Source organism: Vespa velutina, chromosome 1, assembly GCF_912470025.1.
Source record: "Vespa velutina chromosome 1, iVesVel2.1, whole genome shotgun sequence".
Lineage (NCBI taxonomy): Eukaryota > Metazoa > Arthropoda > Insecta > Hymenoptera > Vespidae > Vespa > Vespa velutina.
Window position 1 is genome coordinate 20,606,834 of NC_062188.1, and position 25,161 is coordinate 20,631,994.

The 25,161-nt window shown below is 33.8% G+C and overlaps 3 protein-coding genes across 13 annotated transcripts in view; 2 read left to right on the forward strand and 1 right to left on the reverse strand.

Moving 5' to 3' along the window:
* Positions 1-6,681, forward strand: part of LOC124949931 (RNA polymerase II elongation factor Ell-like) — a 53,323-nt gene extending 46,642 nt beyond the window's left edge. For all 7 annotated transcript variants that reach the window (XM_047495883.1, XM_047495848.1, XM_047495860.1 and 4 more), the window contains one exon: positions 1-6,681. This exon is cut by the window's left edge. The gene's annotated coding sequence lies outside the window, so the exon portion shown is untranslated.
* A 207-nt stretch (positions 6,682-6,888) lies between these two features.
* LOC124950022 (hsp70-Hsp90 organizing protein 3-like) lies at positions 6,889-11,004 on the forward strand. Of its 2 annotated transcripts, XM_047496076.1 has the most exons (6): positions 6,892-7,239; positions 7,335-7,442; positions 7,673-7,882; positions 7,956-8,109; positions 8,175-8,275; positions 8,387-11,004. In XM_047496076.1, exons 2-6 carry the CDS (start codon positions 7,419-7,421, stop codon positions 8,630-8,632), a joined length of 735 nt encoding a protein of 244 aa, XP_047352032.1. In that variant the 5' UTR covers positions 6,892-7,239; positions 7,335-7,418; the 3' UTR covers positions 8,633-11,004. The 2 variants fall into 2 exon arrangements, with proteins under 2 accessions (XP_047352042.1, XP_047352032.1); XM_047496086.1 differs by lacking the exon at positions 7,335-7,442 and having other exon boundaries at positions 6,889-7,239.
* Positions 11,005-13,800: 2,796 nt separating this feature from the next.
* Positions 13,801-24,807, reverse strand: LOC124949959 (phosphofurin acidic cluster sorting protein 2). 4 transcript variants are annotated; one of them, XM_047495914.1, is made up of 12 exons: positions 24,490-24,807; positions 21,498-21,801; positions 21,141-21,383; positions 20,821-20,920; positions 20,533-20,688; positions 18,939-19,046; positions 17,115-17,383; positions 16,829-17,034; positions 16,395-16,742; positions 15,810-16,207; positions 15,432-15,548; positions 13,801-15,336 (listed from the first exon to the last, which is right to left on the reverse strand). In XM_047495914.1, exons 1-12 carry the CDS (start codon positions 24,591-24,593, stop codon positions 15,203-15,205), a joined length of 2,487 nt encoding a protein of 828 aa, XP_047351870.1. In that variant the 5' UTR covers positions 24,594-24,807; the 3' UTR covers positions 13,801-15,202. The 4 variants fall into 4 exon arrangements, with proteins under 4 accessions (XP_047351870.1, XP_047351861.1, XP_047351879.1 ...); XM_047495905.1 differs by having other exon boundaries at positions 21,096-21,383; positions 24,490-24,806; XM_047495923.1 differs by lacking the exon at positions 18,939-19,046 and having other exon boundaries at positions 21,096-21,383; positions 24,490-24,806.
* Positions 24,808-25,161: the final 354 nt, after the last annotated feature.

A 25,161-nucleotide genomic window follows, 5' to 3' on the forward strand; every position in this document is an offset into this window, starting at 1 on the left:
CATGAGATCTATGCGAATCAACGAGCAAGATTTTGTAGTTACCAAGTTGTACCATTCAATGATTCTTTGTAAATATTATTGTAATTAATACTTTTATTCTTTGAAGATAATTTCGTTGATAGTGATATACATACATACATACATACATATAAATAAGATAATATTCTCTCTCTCTTTCTCTCTCTCTCTCTCTCTCTCTCTCTCTCTCTTCCTCCCTCCTTTCTCTTCTTCTTTCTCTTCTTCCGTACAACATATACATACACGCGTATATATACGTGGGTGCGTATATCTACGTATGTATGTTACGTTGTATGCGAATTATCAGAGACGAATAATATTAATTTATAATCTATGAAAGAGAAAAACAGTGCCAAAGGGCAGATCATCTTAGAGAAGCATTCGGTAAAATAGAAAATAATACAAATTTTGTATGCGCTATTTATGAAAGGAAAAAATGCACGACCAATGGACAGATTAAGGAATTCTTTTTACTAATACCATGCTATAACTTTATCGAAAAATCATTAGATGTAAGAGAAATATTGTTTCTTGAAATTTTGTCTTTTTGTTATTATGAAGATGGAATTGCTTTTGGAAATTTATTTAACGTTGACAAAAAACGATGCACTGTTTCTTTCTTGGAGATGTTTATTACTTTACGTTCCCTTTGGATATTATTTTCTCTTATCCTGATGAGTTCTATCGATCTTTCATATTTTTCGATTGAACAATACAGTATATATGTGCAATTGCGAATATTCGTCGTTTCATGTTTGTTCGACGATTATTTCGCCAAAAGAAACTTATGCCTTCGAAACGAATCAAAACGTATTATAAGATTGAAATATTTTCATCCAATTATAAATTTAACCAATCGCAATTGATTTTTCCTTATTTGAAAATCTTATCCCTTATCTTTCTCTCCCCCCCTCTCTCTCTCTCTCTCTCTCTCTCTCTCTCTCTCTCTCTCTCTCTCTCTCGTATATATTCAAAAGTTAAAACTACATACGTGAGAAACAAAAAGAGAGAACAAATACGTAGCACTTATTTTAATCGATTGTTAATAAACTCAAATCAAAATCTTGACCGAAAACGATCTGACATCGTTTAAGAGGATTTAACTCCCGAATTTTCTGCTTTTGTTTTATCCTCGGAAACAATCTCAATGTTTCCACAAACGTTTGTATTTTAAATTTGCGTCGAAATCAAAATACCAAAATATTCGTCGCTATAATGAAAAACAAAAGAAAGAAACGAAGATGATTTGCAAATTCGCGTTTTAGTTTTTCTCGCAGAGTGTGTATAAAGTGTCTTATAATATAAAAAAAGGAAAAAGAAAAAAGAGAAAAAGTAAAAGAAAACAATACAATATTACGATACGCTAAATACTGCCTGAATAGTGTCTCGTTATCAACGTTGAAGTATCGTTGAGTGATCGTAATCGCATAGACTTAATATAAACGAAAGTAACATCGATGAGAAAATATACAAATCCTATTGGCGTCTCTCTCCCTCTCTCTCTCTCTCTTCCACCTCTTTCTCTCTCTCTCTCTCTCTCTCTCTCTCTCTCTCTCTCTCTCTCGCTCGCTCGCTCGCTCGCTCGCTCGCTTTTTCTCTTTCTCTCTTTCTTTTCCACCATTTCCTATCAAGACGCATATACATTTACGTAATTTACCCATTGAAAGGTGAAAAAATCCAAGTGCCAATTGTAATGAAGCGTGAATAAATGACTATAGATATTATATATACATACGTATACACATACATCTCACGTGCATTATTTCATACGCGAAAGTTAATGACGCATCAACAAAGGTTGTAAACGAGGAAGGAAGTTCGAATGAAATGACATTTCTACGTCGGATTGGCGTGGTTGAAGCGATGATTAGAAATAAAAAATAAATGAAAAAAGCTCGAGCCTCTTTCCTCGACGGCACAAGTGCCGTATGATAATCGAAAATAAAAAATGAACGTATTGTCTAAATGAATTTTTAAAAGAGTTGCGTTATCGTGTCTTACAAAAGGACTTTGTATAAAAAGAATAAATATCGCGTAGATTTTAAATCAAGTATCGTTAGTTTTATAGATAGGCATTGTCAATATTTGTCCTTTTTTCGTTATTTTACCCACGTTTCTTCTTTCTCCTCTCGCTGCATATTGTTCTGCCTTTATTCTCTCTCTCTCTCTCTCTCTCTCTCTCTCTCTCTCTCTCTCTCTTTTAATTTCATCGATTTAATCATCTAAATTATCGCTTTTTCTTATTTCAAATCCTATTAATATCGTTTGATTCTACATCCCTCTCCTTTCATTTTATATCTTTATATATATGTTTATCTTTCGTCCAATACGCACACGATGTTGAACGTTGATCTATGTATGTATCAAACATTTGGAGTAAAAATCAAACGAAACGTTCAACCTTTTTGAATTTAACAATAAAAAGAATTGCTAGCAAAAGATGGACGACGATGGAAACTAGAAAAATAAATGGAAAACTTTAGTACTTTAAATCAAGTACGGGACGTCTAATTGAGGGTTCCCTCTATTATTATTATTATTATTATTATTATCATTTTTATTATTATTATTATTACTATTAGCAATAGTAGTAGCAGTAATAGTGCAGTAGCAGTAGATGTAGTAGTAGCAGTTGGAATAGCAGTAGCAGTAGTGTAGTAGTAGTGAATATAATCTTCCGTATCTTCTTTTCTCAAACGACAGGCGTACTCGTTCCGCTGACGGGTTTTACTTTTTCTAGAAATGGGATATGAGAGAGTGAGAGAGAGAGATATATAGAGAGTGAGAGAGAGAGAGAGAGAGAGAGAGAGAGAGAGACATGCATGTCCGTTTTTATATTGCGCGTAGTACTATACTTTTTGACTGTGATGCTAGAGATTTTGTTATACATAAAAATCACCCGTGTACATTTCGTTAATTTCGTTTGAGATCGAGTATGAATGTGATGGAACGTTATAGATGAAGAAATGAAATTGGGTAGGAGAGAAAGAGCGATAGAATAGAAAAAGAGAAGGAAATTTTAAAACAATATTGTTATCTCTTTCTCTCCATTACTTGAATAATTTTTTGCGAGATCGCGCAAGAATATTGCCTTTATATGTTGATATCATTAGGGATGATTGAACGTGCTAAATTCGAAACTCTTCTCTCAAAATAATCACTGGTAGAAGAGAAAGCAAAGAAGGAAGAGAAAAGGATTCCCCGCGCGTTCTTCGATCATCGTAGTCGGAAGATTAATCAAGATTTCTAATAACGAATAAAGTTTTTCTTGTTTTATACTCTACAAAATGTATCACGCATTTCAGCCGGTAGAGCGATGATCGATGTCGCAACGTCGAAACATCAAGAGCCATTACGCACTGTCGACCAGTCTCTTGCGATTTGCTCGACGAAAGATGAAAAATCAGCCGACCAAATGAGTCCTCCGTGAATCCCTCGTGTTTTCGTAATGGCCGTGATCAGGTGCTTGCGAGCTCATATATTCTTACGAATGTAGACATTTCTGGGGATTTAGTCGCTAAAGCCTGGTCTAGACTGCGTAACGGCAAAGAGTAGAGTCTATAGTGTGCTCGCGCGCGTGTGTGTGTGTGTGTGTTCGTGCGCGAGAGAGAGAGAGAGAGAGAGAGAGTAAACGAAGAGAAAATAAAAGAGAATCGACGCGGCAGCTATTATTATTACGTACATATATCATAATTGTTATTTGAATGTAGGTTATTAAACAACTAACTAATAAAGATAGCGTTGAAAATGGCTTGGGAAAAGAATGCAGCAATGTGACGCATAATGACGTTAAGATGATAATGAAGGAAAAGTCAGGTTTGATTTTGCTAATCCTCCATTATCATCGTATAACTCTGGAATAATTAGAGCGTTGAAAATTGATGAAAGGATTTTCGTGTATTTAGGATTGATATAGGGATCAACTAGAGAGCAAGAAACTCGTTAAATATAGCAGCAATCGGTTTAAAACGATTATAAGGTGCGTGTAAAAATGCTTGCGTTTTGTGTGTTACTACGTTATTTATTATTCACATTTCTTAATAACATGAGATATTTCACCATGATCAAAAAATGATGTCGTCTCTTTGATCCAATAGAATTCTTATCCTCGTGGCTTATCCTCGTACGATATCTCTTTCACATAATCTCTCTCTATCTACGTATGTATTTACACACGTATGTACATATTAGATACATACTTTGTGTAGGTGAAAATAATAAGTGAAAAGTAAATAACTTTGAGACTCTTCGCATGGATTATGATTCAATCGGTTGCATTTCTATTCGCAATAGAAAAATACGAAAAGAATATTTCGCCAGTGACACGATGTCACGAAAATCGGTGATCATCTACATCGATCTTTTAGCTAAGGCCTTTGACATGATGGGTGCTCTCGGGTTGAATGGAACTCACAGATAACGATATAAAAGACTATCGTAGAATTTCTATTCTATTTCTGTCGCGACGAACGTTGGACGAAAGAGAACAAAACTTTTCACGCCTTTCCTTTCTTTTCTCTATTCTTTCTTTTTGTTTTCTTTCCTTTTTATTTTTCTACGGCTGGCGACGGCGATTCAAGTATTTTTGACGTTACCCTGTATAAATATATAAACGATGTACCGGCGATTCTTTTATTGCTCACCTCGACAAAGGCTCGTATATTCATTATATAGTTGTATATTTACCTATATATTTACAGTGAATGTATACATATATATATGTATGTGTGTGTGTGTATATATATATATATATATATATATATATATATATATATATATATATATTATATTCACTAATTACAAGTATACAAAATAAAAGAGACACGGATAAAGTGGAATTATATTGTTGGCTAAATTGAGTCGAACGTTTTCGACTCGTTAGAAATGTCTTCGGGAAAGAGCGGAAAAGTTCGCCGTGTAGAGTGAACTTACGTTTCTTGGTTTTCTATCGTTTTCCTCTATATTTCTCTCTTGCTCTTTCTTACTCTTTCTTACTCTTCTTCCGTAGAACGTAGGGAAGGTGAAAAAACTGATGCTTTTGGCGTATAAGCATGATTTTCATTTCATCTATTTTACGCAGATTTTCTTTCTATACATATATACATATATATATACATATATATATATATATATATATATATTTATATATATTTATATATGTATAATATGTGGAGAGAGAGAGAGAGAGAGAGAGAGAGAGAGAGAGAGAGAGAGAATGGAGTTTGCAAACGATCTATTACAAGTCGTCGAGAAAAGTCGAGCGAATACGTGCCTACGAAGGAGAGAAAAGAAGATACAACATATGCCTAGATCAACGTGGTCGATATTGTCTCGGCTTCTCATCTTTTTCCGTTCTTTCTTCGGTCGGTGCCTCGCGTTTGAACTTATCGCGTGCTTTTATTTTATTCGGGAATCGTGCATGTTACGTGAGAGTATCGAATGAAAAATCGCAAGAAAAAAGGAGAAGATAAGAGAGGAGGAGGAGGAGGAGGAGGAGGAGAGAAATCAGAAACGTGCTGCGGTTACGATGAGTCGAATACGACCAATGATTGTTACGTTGACGATGTGCTTACGGAGGAGTATAGTATAAAATAAAGTGTATTTTAAGGATAGATCGAGCGAGGGAATTCACGTTTAAGTTTATGATAACGAGTTACGCTGCTGAATGTGGTTAGTGCATATAAAATACAGAAATAAATAAAGGAAGAATTAGGCGTATACTACTTTAATCTACACCAAGCACGACGTTCTCGAATCGAATTCATTTTTTTTTTTTTTTTTTTTTTTTTTTTTTTTTTTTTTTTTTTTTTTTTTTTTTGTCAAAAGAGGCGAAGGGAAAAAAGCGTTAAAATGGTGGACGATCAGCGGCGACCTATTCGAATATCGATAGTACCACATATCGTCCCAGATGATTTCCGTCCCAAGGTGGGCAATAATTGCATCGACGCGCCTGAGAAAATAAGAATTTCTGTCCTTTGTTACTCGGAAGAAAGCTCGGAAGAAAGGAAAAAACGAAAGAAATAAATTTAAATTATAATAATAATAAAAAAGAAAAAAAAAGGAAAAAAAAAAAAAATACAAATAGTCCATCCGTCGTATCTCCAGGCGCGTCGTATTTTTGGAAGGAGTGCTCGATACTTTATTTCTTGTCGTCCGTCATTCTCTCGTTTTTCTCCAAAACTGTCGCAATCACCGTTTCAATCTCCTTTTTATTTTTTACCGTGGAAGACGAACGCGGAACGAATCTCGTAGGATTCGTACCGTCGGTTCTTCGTCGCCTATTCCGTAAAGTTCCATCCAAAAGTACAGGAACGCGGCGCGCGCGTGCGCGTTCGGTACTCTCCCGCCGAACACGGGTAGCCGACAATGAGTTAAAATAATGTAGATTATTCGAGAGACTTGCCAGTTTCGTTGCACAGTAATACACAAAACACAATGTAGGTTCAGAGGGAATAAAAAAGAAAATATATTAGCAAGAAATGTTGATGCGCGCTACGAAAGGAAAATCTATAGATTACGGATTAACGAATGAGTTGCGTAGCTACGTATTTGAAAAAGTTTCACGAGATATCGATGTGTATGTATATATTTTAAGTTTGTATTATAACTCTCCCCACTTAATTTGTATGAAATGGAGAATATCATTAAAATGATGAACGAAAATATGTGGATACCGTCTTCATCGTACAACCCGTTATCCTAAATCGATCGTTTTCTTTTTTCTTTTAATGACACGATCGAAACCATTATCGTAGCAATTCACCTTACACTTATCGTTATTGTCGTCAATACGCTATGCTCGTTTTTATTTCTTTATCCTTTCCTTTATATTTTAGAATTAAGGAAGAAGGGGAAGAATTTCTTCGTTTTTTCTTTTTTTTTTTTTTTTTTTTCCCCTTTTCTTTCACGGGTATGAACCGCTTATAAACGTACAAGAAAAAGTGAAGTTATATGGAAAATATATTAGTGACGCATACAAGTTGGAAGTACTCACTTACTCAAGTATGAACGGCCGTGCAACAGTGCGCCGCGCATGGTAATTATTATATGGTAGAATGCGCGCATGCGTGCCGTGCCCTCGACGTGAATGAGCAGACGAATTGATTGGTGGGGGAAGAGAGAGGAAGAGACGCAATGGCACACGGTAATGCGATAGATTCGATATCGCGATAACGGGTAGTAGAGTGGCGCAGCAGACTCGTCGTGCGCATGACCGCACCGGTAAGTAGACGCAACGAAACGACCATCTCGTCTGCTCTTGTGTTGATTATTTTTTATGAACTTTCAATAACCATTATATTATAATATTTTAAAAGACAATGATATAACGTACGATAGTCCCGATCTCATGAGAGAATTCGTAATCTCGAGGTTAAGTTTCGTCCGAGTGTACGTAAAAAATGTCAAATTCTCGAGAGGCCGAGGTGAGTTCCAGGACATTTTATTTTTATAACCTGCTCTACGTTTTTCCTTTTATATATATATATATATATATATATATATATAAATTTTTGTATATGTATATGCATATATATATATATATTTCACGAAAAGAATTTTAACGTCATCGAATCCAAATTATTTTTAATTTCCATTGTATTAAAAGCAAGCTTTTGTCGATGGATTATCAAAAATCAACTTTCCTAACTTTCAGGTACAAAATCTGAAGGAACTAGGAAATGCCTGTGTTAAGGAACAGAAATATGAAGAGGCTATGTTTCATTATACTCATGCTATCAAATTAGATCCACAAAATTATTCTCTCTACAGCAACCGTTCCTTTGTCTTTTTAAAGATGCAACAATATCACTTTGCGATGGAAGACGCTCTGATGACTATACAATTGAAACCTGACTGGACGAAAGTAAATGGAAATATATGTTAAATGGATTTATACATTTATTCCTTAAGGCGGAACAATATGAGTTTTGTTTTAGGGTTATTTTAGGAAAGCCGAAGTAGAATCGCAAACTTTCCGTTTTAGCGAAGCTCTGCAATCTTATAATAAAGCATTGTCGTTGCAACCAAACGAGCCTGGAATTTTGAAAGCAATTAATAAAGCATCTGGAATGCTGATGAAGGATAGAAGAGGTAAAGCATCCGATAACGCAATCGGCCTTTAACAGTTTCATTAATTATATCACATTACGTTGCAGCCGATCAGCAAATCCCATGGCTCGGCGCTGGAGTCGGTATCATTCTTGGTGTAATAGTCGTTATAGCAGATTATGTATTTACAAACAAGCCCACATTGACGGTAAGATAAAAAGTATTCTGGGTATGTAACGAGAAAAGTTCAAGTTCTATGTCATATAAGGAATGCAAAAGAGAATGCAACTTCTTTTTTCTTTTTCCCTATGAATTATAGCACCCATTATTAATGGCCTTACTGACGATTTCGATCGCAATGCTAGGATTCTGTATTGCAAAAGGATTTCGTTATTTCGTAAAATGTCAAAGGAAATCATTGCTAGAACCACCGATAGATCTTTATCCCGAAAGCAACAAGGACGAGTTTGAGAATGTCGAAGCCGATAAGGAAAGTGAAAAAGAAAGACATCCAAAATATAGTAAAGCTTTAGCTAGACAAAGGTTCAAAAAAGGAAAATCGTAGTGTGTTTTTCGTTAAAAAATCTTCTTTTCTTGTTGCATTTTTATATATTAATCGGAGATTTATCGTATCTACTTATGCATTGCATTTGATTTATTTATCAACTCTGACTATCTTCAAAATGAGATATTCTCTCTCTCACTCACACACACACACACACACACACACGCGCGCGCGCGTGCATTTGCATTCATTATTATCAATAATAAGTGAAAACACAGGTAGATTTTTATAAACCATTAAAGGAATTAAAAACGATATAATCTCAGTTAGGTTTTATGATAATGGAATTTTTATATACACTCTCGGAAACATAAATATTGAATATTTATCCCAATGAAATATAATACAACGAGTCTTTTTTTTCATCAAGGCCGTTGAATTATATACCGGTAGAGATATACCGATTATTACGTTTTTACTTATATATAATATCCCTTTCATATATCTCAACTCTGTAATAGTGCTCGCTTATATACACGACTATTTACATCTGGCCGAATTTAGCCCCGACCTCGATAATATATATTATACGAAGAAAGATCATACATACGTCCAGTACGATTATTTCTTATCGACGTTATATCACATTAGCAAGGCTAGAATTAGAATTGTATCGACCGTTGCAGCATCATTGTGCGTAACATTGATGCAAGAATTAAATGATAAAATACGCGAAAGGAGCATTAATCGAAATGTTTCAATTCCTCGAGTATATTCAGAGAATTTTTTACAAGAGAATTATCTTATAAAAAAAGAAAAAGAAAGATAATGAGATAATTTGTCTATACGATAAATTTATACTTTTAAACGTTTCTTTAAGTAATATTTCGAGATCGAAACAAATCACGGGAGATCAATGATTTTTACTTTTTACAATGAAAACGCTAGCAGATTTAACGGTCCATTTATCTGACTCCTCGCGCGTACTTTTGATTATACATACTTTTGATTAATATAATGCAACTTTTCGTCAAGATTATAAAGTTTGCACGAGAGGTCATCTTAAAAGGTCTAACGTTTCTCCCTTTCTCTCTCTCTCTGGCGCGCGCGCGCGCGCGCTCGCGCGCCTTTCCCCTCCTCTATCCATTATTTATATACAGATTCCGCTTTTATATATGATAGACGCATCGTATTTATGCGTCTTTTGCTATATATTTCAATTTTACGATACAAGTACGCGTTGTCAGATATTTATTGAAACGAATTGTAAAAGATCTTGAAATCATCTTGAATCTATATCAAATCTCAGCAATTTTGACAATGAGAAATAAAGTTTGAACAAATAATAAAAATTTATTTTATTAAGGACGTTGGCCACTTTTCGCTCATAGCGCATGTCACAGAAATGCATTAAAATTTGGAGCCATTCGCCATGCGTTCTATAAACTAGATTTAGATTTCGTTAGATCGCAGTAATACCGATCAAGTCATATGGAGGTTGCTTCTTCCTGGAGGAAGTTAAGTTTCCGCTTGGGAACTGACACCAGGACCTTCAATAATCGCCATTGAATACGAACGTCTGCATTTTCAGAATTTCGAACATTATTAAAAGTAAACCATTACAAAACGATAAATTTAAAATGCATTGATCATGGCTATATGTAAATGTATATTTATAAATTTGTCGTTATATTTATCGTATATGTAATATCGTATGGTGCTGTGATTATCGGGTAAATTGAAATTACTTTTTGCGTTAAAAATTACGTTATATACGTCAAACTTCTTGAACCATCAATGGAATATTTTTATTTGTCTCTTAACACATTTTCATTTTCTTCATTTTATTTATTCGTAAACGTATATGTAATTACAAGGTTTTCGTGCCATTTTTTAATCTTTAATAAATACATCTTAAACTAGCGATGAGCTATGACGGTTCCAGTTGGTATCTCTTGAGCTATACATATAGACATCGTTCTTTCCTACTTGATAAATTCATTACGAGCAAATTTCTTATTATTTTCAACTGTACAAAACTTTGCATTCGTTATTAAAGTAATTATTTTGAATGTTGCGAACTTGTCTCTCTCTCTCTCTCTCTCTCTCTCTCTCTCTCTCTCTCTCTCTCCCTCTCTCTCTCTCTCTCTCTCTCGTAAATACTATAAAATTAATAAATATTTAAGTAGTAATATATATTGCATATGGCGAATCCACAAGCAGAGCAGGACACACATCTTTTTATTCTACTGATTACTAATAATATCCTGGATTTGAACATTACATTTAATAATACGCTATACACTTTTATTCCATTTTTTCTTAGAACAACGATCGATAAGACAAATTATAAATTGTCCTTGTTGTTGTTTGTCTTTGATTGCTACAAAAAATTTACAACTCTATTAATAAAAATATAGACAACTTAAACAGAGATGTGATATTATTAATTTTACTAAGTTTATCATAACATCCTATACCCTCTACTTTTATCTGAAGAATTCGGGGAATGTTCATTGTTAAAAGCTGTATGTATGACACGCGTATTCTTTGACACGTGTGTGCTTTTATTATAATATCTATTTAATATGATAGCGATGATGACGATAATCGTAATGACGACGATACTGCTGTTGCTGCTGCTGCTGCTGCTGCTGCTGCTGCTGCTGCTCCTGATGATGATGATGATGATGATGATACAATACATTTTTTACCTAAATAGGTAAAAAACAATATAGTAATGCTTTCATAATTGTACAATCGATCATGTGCAATTAAATGATTGAGACATCAAAACTAATAAATTACAATATAGATAATGAGAAAAAAGAAAACTCTACAACGGCTTTGATTATAGAAATAAATGTTGCATTATAAAAACGAGTGTATATTATGATTTTTATAGGATTGAGAACGTGACGTTATATTTATATATATGTACTTACATCATACATGTAGACATCTCATTGTAAATGCAATGAAGACATCTTATTTTATCCGTACCACATATTTTTTATACTCCTTTACTGTACAAAATATTTTTTAAATATATTAATCACTTTCCTATAAGCTTGAAACTTAAGTCTCTCAATTCTTCCTAATAAATAACAATCAATACTAAAGATAAATATTAATTAATGTATTATGTAAGCGTTACGATCTAAAGAAATATTAAGTTAAATAATAGAAGTTCATTTAATTGTAAGATTTTTCTAAACTATGCTGATTCGAATACCCTTTATTTTTATATGAAAGAATGATGTACGTAACATAAGATTGACTAGAATTAAAAACATTGAATTATGTTTGTCAAGCTACTTGTTTACTTATTTACATATCGTCAGATCGTGGGCTTATAATGCAGATTTTATCATTGTTTATTAATTAACAATAAATATCATATATGTGTGTGTGTAATTCCTGTTAGGCTTAGGTTTTATATTAAAGTCATTAATTATTAATACAAGATGGCTATAAAAAAAAAAAAAAAAAAAAAAAAAAAAAAACAGGAAGAAAAAGAAAACATTAAGAGTACAATCGTTCACTTAATAATATTTTTTTGAAGGGAAAAAAATGTAAAAAAGGAGTATATATTTTTTATTAAATACTAAGAATCTCTGTCTTTTAATTCAATCGAATACTACGGATCTATACTATGCATTATAAATATTCAGCTTGTAGACAAAGATGTACGAGTATGTAAATACTTGTCATTTTAAATAGACGAGGCATACATATTTTATATGGTTATTTGGCGTTTTCTTATTCATAAATGTGCACATTCATATAATATCTTCAAATAAAACATTTTATCAACTATCAAATTAAAACATCTTTCGTGCGAGCTTTTAAAGAAACGAATAGGTGTAACAAAATAACTGTTTTCTATGATTAAAATTGAAGGATATATGACATAGATGCACAATAAGATTATACACTTGGAATATTTTAGCATATTTGAAAAATGTAGGTAAACAATTCAAAGTTATGTGATTGTTTAAGTTATGTGTTAAAGCAAATTTTATCAAACAGTTTTATGATAACAAATATCTTATAAAATGATAGATATACGCTTATGTCAATTTTTATAAATTTTGATCTATCAATCGGAATGAACACATATTATTCGGCATTGACCTCCATGATTTTAACTTTAGTAGTACTATTATTTCTAAAAATTCAAAAAAATACTTTTCGTCTAATCACACCATTAATATTTATAAACACACATTTATACGTATACTTATTAATAACTAATTGTAGATACTAGCAAATGATGTGAGAGCATGTTAAAACATTAACTATTTTTTACTTTGGCAAGACGTAATAATCATCATCGTTCTTGCTATCGTCGTACTTGTTATAAAATAACATGTAGGTAGAATCTTTTTTACAAATCAGATAGGTATTCCATTAATTTGGCTTTAGGCAGTCAAAGTAACACATATGTTGCGCGAACAGTAAAACATTATCGTTTTTACCTTTTATCGTTTTATCAAGAAAGAAAAAACTTGAAAAATACATAATTGTTATGTATGTACATATATGTTATCTCTGTCAAAGATAACATTTACATTATTTAAAGAAATATCCATACTGTTGAATATTTACAATGTGCCTCCTAAATAAGTATAAAATTGTACAAGAAAATTTTATGCAAATATCATTAATAAACGACAGAAATACAGAAAAGAGAAATTTTTTACATTTGGCCAAACTAAAATCCGTACTTGTATCAATATATAGTATTTTAAAGATGGTGATCATAATAATAATAATAACTACATCAACAACAAACAACAACAACAACAACAACAACAACAACAACAACAACAACAACAATAATAATAATAATAATAATAATAATAATAATAATGATGATGATGATGATGATGATGATGATGATGATGATGATGATGATGATGATGATGATGATGATGATGATGATGATGATGATAATAATAATAATAATAATAATAATAATAATAATAATAATAATAATAATATTTCTAGTAGTGGTAGAGTACTAGCAGCAGCAGTAGTAGTAGAGTAGTAGCAGTAGTAGAATAGTGGTAGTGGTAGCAGCAGCAGCAGCAGCAGCAACGGCGGCAGCAACGGCAGCAGCAGCAGCAACAGCAGCAACGGCAATGGCAGTAGCAGTAGCAGCAGCAGCAGCAGCAGCAGCAGCAATGGTAGTGATGGGGGCAGTAGTAATCGTAATAGCAATATTGATACAATTACTACTATTATTGTAATGGAACTTTTCTTATATCAATGACATATTTTTAAATAAAAATATCCGAAAATAGAGTATGTTTTGGATCAGAAGCTTACAAAATAGGATATAAAACGTATCTTGGAAAAGAAGTAAACATAAAAAATTATTAAAATTGTAATGAAATTAATGCAAATATCAGTCAGTTCGTCTTCAAAGGAATAAATAATTGTTAATTAAAGTAGGATACGTATATAATGTTTGACACAAACATATTATATGGCACAATGTATGAACATAGAATTTTTCCATTATTATTGCAGTGGAAGTCAAGAGTTTGAAATTGTCTAATATTTAGTAGAAAACTTAATTGTTTAAATGGAACGTGTCTATTAATATCACACTTCTTTCAAAATTTGTTTACATTGACAATATTTTTCAAAGTAATATCTCGTTTCTCTTGATATTACATACTGTCCCATATTTTCTTTACTTAATAAATCTATTTTCAATATTATAACATATATAGGTTCTTATATATTTGTGCATTAAAAGTGTTATTTATCCATATCGTCGGTTCCCCCAAGCGCCCCCCTCCCCGCCCCAACAAAAAAGAAAAAAAGAAAAAAAGAAAAAAAAAAAAAAAGAAGAAAAGGAAAAAAAAAACAGAAGAAGAAAATATAATTTCTAAATCTATGATGTAAGTGAGAAAATGTAAATCTATTATATACTATAGTTATTTGTCGTAAATTTAATGATATGGATAAAAGATAATCGTAAAAAATCAGTTTTGAGAGATCCGGCAACATTATCATCCATCTTATAATCAAACAAACGTATGTACAACTTAAGCGAGACTTATAGAAAAATAAAATAGTCGAAATAAAGATTTGGCTAGACAATAATGAACTTATAGTCAATAAAATCAGAACAACATGCATCTTTTGGATTCCTTAGCTGCATACAAAGTCTATACGGTGATATGTCAAAGAATCAATGAGCAAATCATATTTTTGTAGAATAAAATTGCACTTTCCCATATTTATGAATCAATTTCAATGTTACGATGAACGTTATAACGAAAATTGATCTCGCATTCGGTAATAAATATACTGTAGTATGCTAATATTATGCGAAGAAATAGAAATAGAAATTATAATATATGATTATGTATGCAATTAGGAAATAGAAGAATATAATCGATAAATTGCTGATTGTAGATTGTTCTGCGATAACTATTGATAAATTATAACAATTAATCTCTTTAATGATAATGGGGCAGTTCCAGGAATTTGCTGGTTATATTGATATTGCATATTTCTAATAATCAAGCACAGTCTCAACGTTACCCCCGCATGGAATATTGAATACAAGAATTGAAGGAAATTTAATTAACGATAAAAAGGGGAGAGACTTCACACAGGGTTCAAAATTTGCTGCTGAGGGGTGTACTCGAACAGAGCTAGAGGGAAGGTCTTGATGTGCGTTTGCCACTGCGCCGATAGTTGGAAAAATTTCACACTGTACCATTCGGTACCGTCGATGCTCACTGAAGTGAAAAAAAATCAATAATGCAATACCGTGCGACGACGTCATGTATTCAACGATAAAATGTTGAAGCTTTTTTTAAGTTAAAAATCTTACCTCTCAATGGAATGTTATGAGTTTTTGCCGAACATATCAAACGCGTAACACCGTCTACAGTTTGACTCTTTGGTTCGTTCTCCTTTTCCTTTTCTTTCTTCTTTCCTAATCTCATTACTGGAAAAAGGAAAAAGAAAAAAAAAAAAAAAAAGAAAAAAAAGAAAAAAAAAGAAAAAGAAAGAAAAAAAAAAACATGTACCCAAAAATGTTCAATAACATCCCATATACGCTGGTGCTCAGCAAATACTATTGCATTATATTAAAGATGATATGTGTATAGATTGAAAAACTACCCGCGATCTACACTACGAATTATTAATATAGTACTTTATTAACTTAGAAAAATGACGATCTACGTCCTCAACGTTATACACTTACTCTTTTGTTTCTTCTCTTTGGTCGTGTAATTCATGGAGAGATGATGACCTGGAGCTTCTCCTAACGGTGGAAGTCTTTGCACGTGTAATACTCTGAAAGCTTGTCTCAATGTATTCTTGCCCTTTTCTCCTTGCGTTTGTTTGCTCCAATAATCCAATTGCAATTCCACAGGTTCCCAGCCTTCCCTGACGGGCTGGCCTACATTAGGACTGCTAGGCGGGGTCAATCTGCCAGGAGGCGGAATTGGTAATCCTGGCGGTGGGAGAGACGGTGGAGAACCGGACATTGTAATATTGCTTTCCTCGAGATCGACCGACGTGGAAGAACTACTGTCAGGACATCCAACCCGAACGTCATTTACAAATGGAATAAATATTTGACTGCTGTCATCGGTTTCTCTATAAGAAGAGTACAATTAACGTCGATATAAAGTGTTCTCTTGGTTTTGTTTTCTTTTTGTTTTTTTTTTTTTTTTTTTTTTTTTTTTTTTTGTTCTTTTTTTCTTTTTCATTTTTATTATTTATTTATTTTCTTTTCTTTTTAAATTAGAAAGAGAAGCTGTTATACTTTAGGATTATATGTTACCTATATGTCACCATTGCCTCTGCAATTGGCAATGGTAAAGTGGAATTGGTTGCAGCTACATATTCAGATACTCTTGCCGCACCTTCGCTCGCACCTCCGCCTTCTCTTTCGAGTAATTCTTTCCATTCGTCGCCAAAAAGGACAGAGTATTTGGTATCCACAGAGGATAGATATTTTGACAAAGTATTAGAGCCTAAAGGTACCACCAAGAACCTTAAATAATTTTGCCAATCGGGAGGCTTGAAGCTCAATAATTCTACGTAATGTCGTAGCACTGCATTTACAAAACTATCTCCACCAGCGATTACGACCTTCACCGGCGAAGGCGGCTTGGCAGAACTATTACAACTGTAAAATCAATAATAATGTAAATTTATTTCATCTATATATTATTATAGCCGACGAAATATATCTCATGTAAAATTTCTGATTACAATTTTTGTATCCTTGTTACCAGACACGTGAACGTGGCACGTATGTCAGCGGGTGAAGCGGTAGTAAGTACTTTGTGATTTCTTTCCTGAAGTCTTGCGGCAAGTACGGCACCGCCCGGGTCTGCTAAGGAAACCAACGACACAGCCTCCGGTAAACTGTCGTCCGGCAAGACACGACTCAATTGTTCGACTAGGGCCTTCCTCGGCTGTAATAAAGAAAAGTCTTGTCGTCATTGACATTAGAGATCTAATATAATGTTATATATTACAAACTATATCGAGGTACCTCGGAACTACTCGAATCACCGGACGGTTTTAAATCGACGCTTAGACTGTGCTTTTTCGATTTACTACTACCAGGCGTTCCACGATCACGAGTGAAAAGTCTACTTCTTCTGTCCGAACTTTCGTTTTTATTCGGTTGTTCTGATTTCGGCGGAGATCCGGTAACGATACTTGGCGGGTCATTAGCTTCGTGATCGGTCCAATTCTCAGGATGAGAATCGCTGTCTGCCCTCCTCGAACTATCGTCACTTTGCCTGTCTACGCCGCGTTCTGTAACATAATCATGTCACTTTCTACTATTCTCATAATGTCATTATTATCGATTATTAACAATTTATTATGTTATATAATAGATAAGAGAAAGAAGGTGAAATATTTTTAGTCCATTTACGTAAACTACATTGCGATCATCGAGAAAAATATCTTGTAAATATTCGGTAACGGCGTGAGATGTACCTGAGAGAGTAATAACGTTTTCTCTAAGCAGGATCTATTTAATAAGATTACTTCTGCATATACTCATATATGTGTATACACGTATTACAAAATTTATACATATTCTAATGATCGTCTTAATTATTATCGCCTAGAAAATATGTATGTTGTTAACAGGAAAATTGTCACGTTAACATGGTCGATTACTGAAAAGTAGTATAACACAAATTAAATGATTGATAGAAATAGACAGAAGAATTGATAATATCAGAAATACATACGTACGTAAGTAGACAGATATAGAGGACCGATGGACACGATTGAATTATGTACGTAAGAACTACGTATAGGAGGGGGGGGGGAGAGAGAGAGAGAGAGAGAGAGAGAAAAGATACTAAATACAACACAAGCAAGCCTGTTAGTTAAAGAAAAAAAAAATAATTGTATATTTAGACGATAAATCTATATTTAGAGCAAGTAAAGAGAGAAAGAAAAAAGGAGACGCAATATTAAAGTCTCAGTGTTTAATTAAAGAAAGCACTTTTAATCAAAGAAAGCAGACAAAAGAAATGTTAATAATAAAACCGAAATTACTACAGAAGAATAGAATGCCACAAGCATTTATCCTTCTTACGCCATACATAATGTTTAAATAATATTTACGTAGTTTATCGTACAAATTTCCATGAATAATTGTCAAATTATAATATCTATTACAATAATTGATATAATAAATAATAAGCGATTTATAAAGACTATACTTTCGAAATTAAGAGTTTTACTTAATACAGTTGATAATAAATCATGGAGAAGAAAATAAATTCATTGACATTTTGATATTTATAGAGAAACAAGCTATAATTTTTAATTTCAATCTTTCAATGAGTTTTACATAATTATAAATGAATTTAATAGTCAGTATTTGAATAGGTCATTTTAAAACAATAAACTACCTAATTATCAAATCCAAATCGTAATATTTATATTTGCCACTCAAGCGCTAGAGTTTCCTGTCCAACTTACAATATAGTATTTTGACCTATGTATTTCAACTTCAACTCTTTCACATCTTTTCCTTAATTATATACGTTGGACATGGAACAAAAAGAGAAAGAAAAAGAAAAGACAAAAGAAATACTTAAAGAAATGTGTCTTCAAATAAGTAATCATTTACCTGAAGCTTATTCAAATCATTCCACAATTAGTTATTACATACTCGATATTAACGACGATACATTGATTCTTTCCCTCATGCTGAATTTATATACACGCATGCTATTCTTTTGAAAAGTAAAATATGTATGCGTCTGCATACGCATTACACGCGCGTAAAATTGCAAACGCTCATATTATTATTGCATTTGTTATTTCGAATTTTCACGTTACATACCTGACGTTACATGTCCAATGTGCTGTTTCTCTTTGGCTGGTTGACTTCCAACGTAGTGCTGATTTACGGTACTCATTGCGTTGTTGTCAGCTTCCCCTCTTGTTACTACTACCGAATTGTAACATGCAACAGTGCAAAGCCAACCGACCAAATCTTGACTTAGTTAAAAAATCCAGATCCAGATATAGATGATCGATTTTATATCATAGTTTGTACAACATATTATATTTTGGAAGTCCACAAAATCAAATACATTCTCGGATCCTCGTAAGTAGATGTACGCAAGTGAAATCTCCAACGTCTACACGTACATATATTATACGATGATGTTTATATGACTTGCGTGCAATCTGATCTTCTGTAATAATTCAATGTGTGAAAATAAAAACTAAAGCGAAACGTTGAACAAATAATTTCTTCCAAAAATACGAATGTAAAAAAAAAATAACTATCTTTTCTGTGAGAGGATCTGTAGTATTATAATGATTTGTATTTAATAAATTATCATGCGGCGACAAGTTTTATATCGAAAGAAAAAAAAAAAAAAAAAAAAAGAAAAAAAAAAAAAGAAAAACAAGTGATTTGCAAATGATAAAAATATAAATTGTAGACCTCCTGAAAAATCAAGCTAATACTAGTATGTAATAGAAGCAGCAACAAATTCGTTCTCCGATAGATATTTACGTGTAATGTGTATGTATATATAGCTATAGGCGGCATATTGTACTTTTTCTACATCGCTCATTTGAAACTCCGAATCGAATATAAAATTCAATCGAACATGAAATATATAAAATAGATAAAACTGGGCTGCTTCTACTCTCGATATTTTTGTAACAAGTGTATAAGCAGCGGTATAAGCTAGGAGACAAAGAAAGAGATATATTGTTTGTGAAAAATAAATGAAATGTGAATATTTCTTGAGAGAGAACAAATTCATATCCGTAAGACGCTCATGATCTTGATTTTGTTTATAAAAACTTGATCGATAATAATACGTTCACAAACATTATAAAAATATATTTCCTTTAATGTTGCATTTTCTTTGACAATTAATTTTATATTGAATATTTGTCGATAATTATAATGAAAAATGTCACTTCTCGTACGAAATGTTAATGTCTTCGAGGATTACATATTGGAAACTATTATCTTAACTCGCATATTCGATAAATGGAATGATTCGCAAGAAAAGCGCTTTTCGTAAAATAAAAGGAATTTGCAATTTGAAGCATTAACAAATAACATAGGTTTTAGATAGAGCACTTGATGATCCTTACCGTTTTAGCCGTATTGGATATTAGAGAGGTATGCCAATATTGGAATATTGGAATTTTATAATATTAAAACGCGCCAATGAAAGATACTTTTTCACGATGTTGTGACAACAACCAAAGTACATATCAAGAATGTAACGATTCTTTTCTAATACGCGTTCTCTACTGGCTGACGAGAAATTAAAAGAATTAAAAGTGGAATTAAGTAAAAGATAATGGGAGAGATGGAGGGAAGAGGAAAATGGGACGTAGTATAGAAAGAAAAGGGGATAAAGGAAAAGGAAAAAAAAGAAAATTAAAGACGTCGAGAGTCTTACCTGAATGTGGAGGTGTTAAAAGAGATCGACTGGAACTGAAAAAAGGCCGTAGCGAAGGCTTTGGTGTACTACTGACTGACATGGTATCCAATTCTGGACCACTGTCCGATAAATCTTCGAGTTCGTCGAATAGCTCTTCGATCTCCATATCACCGCCTGAGAATAGTAATTAACGCGATACGATTACGTAGAAATCTAGTACATACAGATTCGATTTATCTCGGTCCCAGCTTAGGATCGGCCGAATATAAAGGCCGAAGGAAGCATTATCATCGTGTATTCATATACCTGAAAGCTTTTGTCCGATTTCTTCTTGATCGTGATCCAAATCTTCGGACACTCTGAACCTCTTCAAAAGGGCTATAAACTTTTGCTTGAGATTTCTTTGCTGTAAAATACACGAGACAGCATAATTTAGAATCTTGCGGTTGTTTTTCAAAATTCAAGATGGATGAATATGTAGATAAAGAGAGAGAGAGAGAGAGAGAGAGAGAGAGAGAGAGAGGGGGGGGGGGAGAGAGAGAAAATTTCGATCGAAGAAAGAGAAGAGAAGTTTTACGCACTCTGGCATTGACGGGAATCTTTCCCCGACTTTTTCGTCTATGTACCTCCAGGGTTGGCTCGCTATCGCTACCCTCCGCTTCAGCCTCCGAACTGAATTCTTCTTCTTCGTCGCTATATTCTTGACACAATCTCTCATTAGGGTCATTGATAAGTCTTTTGTCATGATCGACCGGTTGAGAGCTCAGTGCTACGACGCTAACGCGTGCCAAAGCGACCGAATGTCCACCGTATTTTTCCGCTTTGTCGGATATCAATTCTAATTCGAGATCCATTTGCTTCTGTAACACCTACGAATGATATTTGAAAATAGTAACGAGAGGAAAGCTCACTCCTTTTTATTTACGCACAATGATCACATACAACGTAAATAATTTGTAATTATAATAGTTTAATCAACTTACCTGAGCCATATTGATTACTCCCTCGGCGAGAGTTTTATATCCGAGCATCGTACGATTCTTATAACGTTTTCTTCTTTGCAATAATATTAAGAGCTTATTGCCATCTCGCTTGAGAAAGTGTGGATATTGGAGCGCAAATTGTAATTCTAACTCCGTGTCTAACATACCACCGGTTGGTATGATCATTTCGTTAGAACGCAGCGTTCTCTTGGAGCTTTGCATCTTTACAGCGATTATGATGGACGTTAGATCGGAACCCAAAGGTCGAAGTATAACCAGACGCGTCAATGTCAAGGAACATAATCTGTAATCCATATATACATATACATACATGTGTGTGTGTGTGTGTAATGAGATTCACACCAGATTCGCGACAATGGCACGATAAATATTTTCACATACCTAAGTACGTACGCGCGCGTTATTAATTTCATATATGTATAAAATTTAGTCCGATTAATTGTAAGAAAATACTTGAGAATATTACATATATCGCGATTATGTTCATTAGGCATCGTACATGGCGTCTATTTTTATTCACGGAAAGCTTATACCGATTCGAAGGCTAATATCGTACGACGTACTTATGCGATACTTATAGATGTACTCGAAACTACAACTACAGTCAAAACTATAACGACAAGTGGCGTCTAAGCCAAGTATGTCCACATAGTAGGAGTATAGGTTGTTTCGACAAATGTTGTACAAATGACTCGTATAAATGTACAAAATGTCGCGAGTGTTATTCGCAGTAATGGATAAATTAGAAACACAGAGTTGCGTTAAATAGAAATATCTCAACTACTCGTGATGAAATAAAAAGCTATATAGGTATGATAAGGTAAAGAAAAGGACCCGTTTGCCGTTGACAAATTATTCTTTTCCGACCTCTGCTCATAATTTATACAGCTTAGACTGCTTAGTATACCCTCATAGGTATACCTATATCTATGTATGTAAATCAACGTACGTCTGTACGTTTGTATTTACGTACCTATACAAGTATGTAAGTGAAAAATATCATATACATAGCATACATCCGAAGAATCAAGACGAGTCGTCTTCTTATGTCGTTTACGTCTCATTGCATTATGACTGTAGAGAGAGAGAGAGAGAGAGAGAGAGAGAGAGAGAGAGAGAGAGAGAGAGAGAGAGAGAGAGAGAGAGAGAGAGAGAGAAAATGTATATGTATATTATAAAAAGTGAAAAAAGTGAGGAGAAAAAATGTGTTAGTCACTCGACTGGTGCTTTTTAAAGGTGGAAAGTGACGTTCCCTTTTTAATGTGAGCTCGATGCTCATAGGGTAGAAAGTACTTAAAGAGCTCGAAACGTCGTATCATGTTGAAAGGCAACAATCTCGGAATACGTAGATAGACACATTTCCACGTTACACATGTTCGTACATATACGTTGTCACTATCAATGCGTATTTTCCAAATTATACGAATAATATTGGCCTTCTTCTTTTTTTTTCCTTTCTTTATATATCTATTCCAATGAAGAATAGATCGATTTCTGTTCCAGTGACCGGAGTAGAGTTCGGGCCGAAGCGTGTCAGAATGAGCTAGATCGAGGTATATACATACTTATATATATATATATATATATATATATATATATATATATATATATATATATAGACATACGATATCCAATATATAGATACGTAAAACATACGAACGTATCTTTCGACTCGTTCGAACGTATCTACACATAAAGATTGATCAAAAAGTTATTCGCACAGCCGAAAGAAACATTTATGCATTACGCCAATGCTCATATAGAGTTATACTAGGTATGTATATTATTATATTACTTCCTTCTTGCGTTTGGTAAGAAAAATAAAAATGAACGAACGGTCGAAACGGCGCTAAGAAAGAATTTTATTATCTTTTTGTAAGTTTATTCCCCTTCAACTATATCATATTGTTTACCGTCCAAAATATATCGTAGAAAGATACAGTACGAATTTTCTTCAAGAACGAAAAGGAGGAGAAGTTGATAACGCGGGAGTAATATTGTATCTACGATTTAATGTTTTCTATATGCCATACGCGTGCAAGATATCATCTCCCCTTTATATATATGTACAGTTGCTTGGTGTTAGATTCGTGATAACTTTACTCGTCCGGTCTCCAATAATATATACATGTCATGTACATCTACCCAAAGTAGTAAAGAGTTCGACCATTACCCTCCTAAAGAGTATGAGACCGTTCGTTTGCATACTTGGGTATATTAAAATTTTGTAGAATATAGTATATTTCCTAACGCCATTCCTAATGGTATATATAAAAATAAAAAAAAAAGGAAACGGAATCAAATTATTTTGCAGTCTTACTAATCGCACGCGCACGCGCACGCGCACGCGCACGGACAAATCGGCACCCAACGAAATGACGAAACATTTACAAATTTCTAAATAAATATTAATCGAAGCAAAACGTGCGTGGGAGCGTGCGTGTGTAACAGATAAAACGAATCGCGTCACATGGAAAATAGGAAAATTTCATCGAATGATTGCATCGAGACGTTTGGATACACGCGGAGGATCTGACATGACAGCTAGTAGCATCTTTCCGAGCGTGCCACACATGCCTACCATCTCCCCATTGTTATATGCTCTTTGCAATGCTATAATGCACGGTGTCATGAAATAATCGTAGAAATTATTGAGATAAATTATTGGAATATTTCTGCGGTCTTTGCAGAAACGTTAAAGCGAATCGAATAAAATTTCTTATTGTTTTTCGACATGATTCGACTTATACATGTTCGCGGTAGAAAAGAAAAAAGAGGGAGGGAGGGAGGGAGAAAGAGTGAGAAAAGAAAAGAGCACCTTGCATTCGCACAACGACGCGGCGACTTTGGCAAAATATACGTACGTACGTACGTACGTACGTACGTACATACGTACATACGTACGTACTTCACGTACGTATTCCACGACCCGATGAAATAAAACGGCAAAGCGTACGATTGATTTAATTACCTTGGTATACAATTTGGTGGCGTACGATCGACTTCCCAAGTGGCAAAGAGTTTCATTGGAACAGGTCGGGAGGTCGGGGCCGTCGCCTTCATCCTCTCCGCCATTTTTGGCCCGTTGGCCAAGACGAGAGGATAGCAATGATAGACACCGTTGCTAGACCGCAGCTTGCGGCTGACTAATTCAACCTATCTCGCTTGTGGCGCCATAAACTGTCAGATCGCGGCTAGAAATTTCTCTCTTATAGACTAGGAGCAGGCTAAACCAGAATAGACTTCTTCGTACGCAACGCCCTTTCTCACGATCTCCCAAGTCTGTCTCTTCCTACTCTGACCATCGATCGAACAAGATGATGAGGAGTCGACATCTATCGACGTTTCCGTCAACTTCGACGAAGGAAAGGTACACTTTAAAAGGTAAACAGACTTTGATTAAAGTGAGAAAAGTGCAATATTAAAATAAAGCGAGGCTTATAAAAGAGCACAATGGGGCATATTGGACGTAAGATCCTAAGGAATGTTATATAGTACGTACAGTTGTACGTACGATGTCCCGTGTACGTGGCAAATGTTGCATCATAAACATTTAAAACACATAACATTTCTAGGTAGATTAATCTAATTCGTCGTTATAAGAAGTTAGTCGTTATAATAAATAGCAATGCAATATTATGTC